Source organism: Rhodamnia argentea, chromosome 4 (genome assembly GCF_020921035.1).
Source record: "Rhodamnia argentea isolate NSW1041297 chromosome 4, ASM2092103v1, whole genome shotgun sequence".
Lineage (NCBI taxonomy): Eukaryota > Viridiplantae > Streptophyta > Magnoliopsida > Myrtales > Myrtaceae > Rhodamnia > Rhodamnia argentea.
In genome coordinates this window covers 1705769-1712976 of record NC_063153.1, presented here as the reverse complement: position 1 = coordinate 1712976, position 7208 = coordinate 1705769, and the positions used below count along the sequence as shown (strand labels likewise).

General features: G+C 39.3%; 1 protein-coding gene across 1 annotated transcript; it reads left to right on the top strand.

Annotated features, from left to right (window-relative positions):
• The first annotated feature begins 3725 nt into the window (after nt 1–3725).
• Nucleotides 3726–5887, top strand: LOC115753846 (protein ALUMINUM SENSITIVE 3-like). The gene is made up of 3 exons (XM_030692671.2): nt 3726–3989; nt 4969–5214; nt 5480–5887. Exons 1-3 carry the CDS (start codon nt 3762–3764, stop codon nt 5792–5794), a joined length of 789 nt encoding a protein of 262 aa, XP_030548531.1. The 5' UTR covers nt 3726–3761; the 3' UTR covers nt 5795–5887.
• The last annotated feature ends 1321 nt before the right edge of the window (nt 5888–7208 follow it).

The window sequence follows — 7208 nt, the reverse complement described above, 5'->3', positions numbered from 1 at the left end:
TGTACTTCTTACGAGGCACTTTATCATATTCGCGGCTGCTACCGTATTGTTCTTGACATTATATGGGGTAGGTGCCACCTAATGATCCGCGCTTTATCAAATTCCAGTCTCGTGACTCTGCGATTCACTTCGATTGTCTTTTTCCTAGTCTACTTTTCCTAGTGGCTGCTAAGCGGACATCCCCCAGTCATATCACTTCAAAGTGTACTGGATGAGTCATAGTTAGTGCTCTGGGTGCACCGTTTGAATGTCTTTCAGAGCAGCATGAGGAATGAGATAATGAAATAAAGAGAGCCGGTGTGCATGCTGGGACACCTGCACCAATCTGTGCTTACATTGGCTAATCCAAACATTGCATAATCTTGGATAAATCTCCTTTCCTCTTCTCCAAATGTTCCTTGCATTCTCGGGGCTAAATTCCAGTTAAGGTTGTGTTTGTTTAGCTGAAAATGAATTCTGATAATCCATTTTTCATATTTTCACATGTTTGGTTACCAACAAACGAAAAATAATTTACAATAAAGGAAACACACGCGCCAAAAGTAACTAAGCAAGGACAACGTTTTCTCTTTCCTTGGAGATAGGAGACCATTTGCCCCAAGCATCCTATAGAAAACAAATCGTCTCGTCCATGCGGACGCTTACTCGAAGAACCTGTCATCGAGTTTTTCTTCTTCTCTACTGTTTCTTCTCTTCACAGCAGCATTCGAACTCTACTGCTGTTTCATCTATATTCCAAAACCAATTTCAGAAACCAACTTCATATTCCAACGGAAATAATCGGGCTGAACTAAATTACTGGCTTCTGAGCAACAAGTAGAGAAGGGTTTTCTTTTTTTCTTTGTCTTTTTGTGTTTGGGAGCATGTCATGGAGATTTGAGTTCAAAGCAATCTATAACATTCAGTCAAATAGAGTGCAATAGGTGTTTGCTAAAATGCCAAAACTAGCTTAAAATTTTGCGGTCCATGTTTTTCGTTGTCATCAGTTAAATTTTTTTAGTTTTTTAAATTGCTCCATCTTTTGATAAATAAATTGAAAATTGATATTTCAATTTTTAGCAATCTATGATCTAATGTTATGTATGGAAAATAACTACCTCCGAAAACATTGAAAACCCCATTTTTAGCTCATCCATGGTCCAGTCGGTGCGGGACCCTAATAAAAGCTCGCATGGGGAAGTCATGGTGTAAATTTGCCCCACCAAGGCAAATTCCATACAAAAGATCTTAAAAATTGTACCACTAAGAATCTTTATCGTAATGGAATTGTCATTTACAAAGAAGGTGACTGAAAAATAATCAATATATATATATATATATATATATATATATATATATATATAGTTAGCATCATGTGACCACTTATCCTATTTTACTTATCCCAATTCATTCCCAAACCTTTCAATTTAGCCAATTTAGTCATAAACCTTCTAACGATTAAATCTTTCACTTGTGCTAGTTTAATTCTAAACTTTTTGATGATACGCCAATTAAGTCTTTCTGGCCATTTTAGTCGGAAAAAATTGCTCACATTGACAATTTTTTAAAAAAATTTAAGTTTTTTTTAAAAAATTTCTTCATTTATTTTTTTTCCCTAACCCTAGGATAGCAAGGTCGCCGGCTGATCCTTGCCAAGCACAAGGGAGGCTGTGACTCCCTTGTCGGCCAACAGGCAAGGGTTGTGGACCTCAACTATAGTAGACGAGGGCATGGAGGCCCTCGTTTGTGGCCATTGCAGGCCGTGACGCCTTCACCTGGGGCCAATGAGGGTTTGTTGGCGACCTCCCTAGCCCAAGGTTAGAAAAAAAAAAAAAGGAAAGAAAACATAAAAGAAGAAAAAACTAAATGAAATAAATAAATAAAAATATGGGAAAATATTAGAAATTTAAAGTATTTCACGTCGGCGCCAGACAATTTAAAGAGATCTCGAGAGGTGCAATCCTTTTCCTTCTTTCTTCTTTCCCTCTTTACTCGTGCCTTTCATTTTCTTTCCTCCCCTTTATATTGCTGTCAGTCCTTTTTTGACCAAGTGTATTTTCCTTAAGTTTATCTCTTTATTTGACCAAGTAAATATTACAATTGACGACGAGAACGAGGAGTGTGACATGGTTAGATAGAAACAGGGAGTGATCCACTTGCAGGCGCCAGAAACTGAAAATGTGCTCACCCTACTAATGAAGTGGCCGGCAGCATTATGCTGGTACTTTTTCTTCAAGCTCAGCATCAGCAGTTGTACTTGTGATTGCTCTTATGGATCCTGTGACTTCATACTTGAGCAGATTCAGTCATTTAGTCTGCATCAATGGATGCATAAATCGTGATCCCATACCATAATTATTCCTTCCTTTTTGTTCCTTACTCCTTGATTTCTCCCAGAATTTATCCGTGTTCTAACACTACATTAGATGATCGCAGAGTACATGTTGGTCATGCTAAAAACCCATTTCTTAACACATATATGATGGGCTAAAGTTGTTATATGGGTTATTATATTCGATGAATGGATCATAAAAAAGATTTAAATGTAAATGGGTCTTTACAACCTACTTACATCCAACCCACCTCTATGATTCCTTCTTCATTCTCTCTCGCCCTCACTCAATCTCAAGCCCACTCACTCCGCATTCTCACCTCATTTTGGATATGATTTTTTCTAAATTTGATGGTATACGAAATTGTTTTAGGATTATGGATTGAGTTAGGTATGGGTCAATGGATTTATACTGTAATAAATGGGTTATAAACACGAGTTAGTTGTGCCTATTTGGGTAGGATCATACACAAATCTGACCCGACACACCCGTTTGTCTACAAATAAAAATGCTTAAATCGCGGATCGATTCTGACCGCCTCGAGTTCATAAAACCAAGTTGCACATGTAATTTCCCAAGTGATTGCTCTTCTCTGTTCTTGTCCCTCGCAGAATCTTCCTTCTCTCCGTCATTCAACTCCAATCCCAGCCCAGCATTGTTGAGATTGGGAAAGAGCTGACTAAACTGCTCAGTCCCAATCTGTACTGATCGGTTTGTACGTTGGGACACCTGCACCAATCTGTACTTATGTTGGCTAATCCAAATATCGCATAATCTTGGATTAACAAGATTTAGGTGAAATGATTTCTGAAAATCCCTTTTTCATATTTTCACATGTTTGGTTACCCAAAAATGGAAAATCATTTACATTTTAAAGAAACGCACACTCCAATAGTGAGGAATAGGTGTTGGCTAAAATGCCAAAACTAGCTTAAAATTTTATGTTGTTCTTTTTTGTGTTTAGTGCCATGTGATAGAGATTTGTGTTCATAGCATTCTATAACATGCAGTCAAATAGAGCGGCATAGGTGTTTGCTAAAATGCCAAAACTAGGTTAAAATTTTACGGTCCATATTTTTGGTTGTCATCCTTTAACTTGTTTTTAAAAAAGATCCAAACATTGAGAAGCCACTTTCGGCTCATCTAGGATTTTCGAGTCGTGATGTTGAGCGGCTGCGGTCCAGTCCAAATTTTGTTCCTCCACGTCAAATTCCATCCAAAAGGAAGAGTGGGATATGTTAAGCTGAATCTATAAAGTAGTCTTTCCTCATCGCGAGCTTCCTCTTTGTGAACTGCCATGCTCCACCATTACCACAAGAAACGACAGCCACATCAAAAACAACATACCAAAAACTTTTCAATCGGCGTGTGTTTATCTTCACAATTACTCACTCTTTTCTCTGGCAGCACGTCCAAATTCGTATAGCTTTCTTCTCTGACTGAGCAACGATGGCTGCTGAGTATCATTTTGCGAAGGGCATGATTAAGCCGGTGGCCGCACTCACCGTGGTGGCTATGGCGGTGGGACTGTCCTACTTGCAGAAGTTGGGCTTGGAGAGGGAGATGGTTTACTCCATCTTCAGAGCTTTCCTTCAGCTCTCTGTGATCGGTTTCGTTCTGCAGTTCATTTTCAGCCGCCAAAGCGTTGCTTGGATCTTCCTGGCTTACATCTTCATGGTTTGCATTGTCTTCCTCCTCTGATCAGCTCTGGATTTATTATTATTTTTTTCTTATAAAGTTTCAGTCTTCTTTCTTTCGATTTTGCAACACTCGGTTGGTTTTGTTTTAGTTGGTTATTGATGTGGGAGTTTTTCAAACTTTTGGCACACGAAAGCAAGGCTCTTTCTTTTCCCCCGTTATAGAAACTTCTCTGTATGTCTGAGACTCGTGCCTCTGTGTTGTCCTGTGCTTATCAAAAGGTTGTAGGAAAATTCTCTTATCTATGAGTGTTGATCCAGCCGAAGTGTGTGGAGTCCCGACAAACCGATGTGGCCGAGGAAATGGAACAGTATTGGTTTTCGATCAGTAGCATCTGCAATGTACTTTGAGCTCAGCCAGAGGCGCAGATTTTACCATTCCTAGCGGGTAGAAATTTGAGTCAAGATATTACATTCAACTCAAGCACAAACATGCATAATTCCATTCCATTCAAGTGCCAGAAGATTCCGATAGCTTGGGTGGTTGCACCAAACATAGGTGGAAAATGTCCTTGGAATCATTAGTTACAGGATCTTCGTCCTGTTTTGCTTTCCGAGTCTGATGAAAAATTATGTGAAAATTAGGGCCACCGATTGGAGTTACTCTGTAATGGATATGGCATGATCTGCGGGCATAGATGTAATATAAGCTAAACAGGTACAGAATTGTCGGCGTTCTTTTTTCCGAAAAGGCGACAACTTGAATGGAGAATTTTAATCGAGATGTGCACGCTCCTTCTACAATTTGCTTCTTATAAAGCTTACATTTGAAGTCATTCAAAGGCATTTTATCGAAGGATTTCAGCGTCAGCTTTTTAATGGCAATGGCTTGATTGATATCAAGTTCGGCGTTCTCCTTGTCGAGTAAATTTTTTTTGGAATTGAGCAGGTGAACCACACCTAGGAAATGAAAACAGGATTTCCGCTGATCTTCTCTTTTCCTTTTCCATTAAGTGCAGGTTTGTGTTGCCGGTCACACAGCAGGACAACGAGCTAAGCACGTGCCCAATGGCAAGTACATCGCCGGAGCCTCGATTTTGGCCGGAACTTCGGTGACTATGCTGGCGTTGGTGCTGTTGCGCGTATTTCCTTTCACTCCTCGTTATATTATACCAGTTGCTGGGATGATGATTGGAAATTCGATGACGGTAACTGGAGTCACCATGAAGCGACTTCGCGACGACATCAAGTCACAAATTAATCGGGTTTGCCGCCACAAATCATATTACCTAATGATTTTTTTTCTTCTCCTGGAAAATGTTGACTAAAACTTGTCCAGAAGATGATAAAGAAAGTTGTCATTGATGAAATGGGTACGGGCAACTACTTTGTCTAGGACCCAACTCTTCCAAATAAGCTTATAAAACCATCTTCATATAGATTTTAGCCTCAACATAAGGGAAAAAAAAATGCAGGTTACTTTCCCTGGCAGTGCACTCTTTAACTAATTACTCATGAACTTTTTGATAGGTGGAGACGGCTTTGGCTCTCGGTGCGACCCCGGAACAGGCCATAATGCAACAGGTGACAAGTGCGCTGGTGATTGGACTCTCGCCGGTGTTGGACAATGCCAAAACGGTGGGTCTGATCACGCTTCCAGGAGCAATGAGTGGGCTCATAATGGGAGGCGCTTCGCCCCTCCAGGCCATTCAGCTTCAGATCGTGGTGATGAACATGCTTGTTGGCGCTTCCACGCTTAGCAGCATCACGTCGACTTACCTCACCCAGCCTGGTTTCTTCACCTATGCTCACCAATTACGAGTCTCTGTCTTCTCTTCGGATTGAGATTGCATCATTTATGTTGAGGATACGATCGTTGGTGCAAAAATCGAGTCAAAGATCGATCGGTCATTTTCTCCCTGATACCAATTTGTAATTGCTGTACTTATTTCTAAACAAGAAGAGGCTAAGATTCATGTGTTACGTTACTTAAGTTATAGGGTTTATTTTCTGTGTTTTATTTCTTTTAACATAAATAAGGGTATTATGGACAAGTATAATTTATAGTCAATATAACGATAGGTATAGGGTTTCTGTAATATAGAAACAGAGAACTCCTTATTGATATTTTACGATCTGTTTCTTCCTCTCTTCTTCTCCCTCTTGCTTCTTCTCTCTTGGCTATTTACTGCAGATTCTCTAATCAGCTTTGTGACATGGTATCAGAGCAAATCCGACTACTTCATTCCTTTATCCTATTGTTGGTTTGAGAGTCCCCCAAATAATCCTTTTTCTTCTCTAGTGTGCAGCCACCTAAAGCTGTAAGTTTTACTTGGTCTCTCTCCTAATATTGATACATATAAGACCAGGAGACATCGGATCTATTAGAATCTGGTTGTGGCTATGGATTACAATACTTAAATCTGGTTGTGGCTATGGATCACAATACTTAAATCTGGTTGCGGCTATGGATCACAATATTTACTGATTAGCGGAATCAAGAATCTAAATGTTTCAAATACAACTTGAAATTTCAGCGTTCGATATATCAATTTCAACACCCTTTTCTTTTTCCTTTTCTTTTTTGTGAAATCGATGGAACCAATTGCGTTTGATCTTAGTTAGTATTAATTTTGTGGAACCAAGGGCTATTTTATTTCTTGCACTGAAGTTTCAATCTTCTTGATCTGTGGTATATATTTATATCAAGATTATCACCATGAGTGATACGAAGTCTTCTACAGATAATGTCAATGTTCGGATTACCACCATTAAATTAAATGGGGCCTCTAATTACTTATTATGGGCTCAAGCTGTCAAGGTTTATATTAATGCCAAAGGGAAACTCACGTATCTTATGACAAACCCTTCTAATGTAGATGCTAAAGACTATGGTAACTGGATGAGAGAGAACGATACACTTTTAGTGTGGTTATAGAACAGTATGGAACCACCCATTGCCGCTAATGTCATGTTTCACAAAACCGCCAATGGAGTGTGGGATGATCTTAGAGAGAGCTACTTACAAGACAAAAATATGTCTAGAGTCTATGAACTGTATGAGAAAATATTTAATTTTAAACAAGGGGACAAATCTCTTGGAGAATATTACAATGCTTTGAAAGGCATGTAAGAAGAACTCAATCTTTATTAACCCATCACTACTAAACTTGAGAGGCTAAAGACAAAAAGAGCTGAATTTCAAGTGCCCAAGTTTCTATCCGGGCTGAATACTGACTTGCAGCCTGTGAAGAGCCGG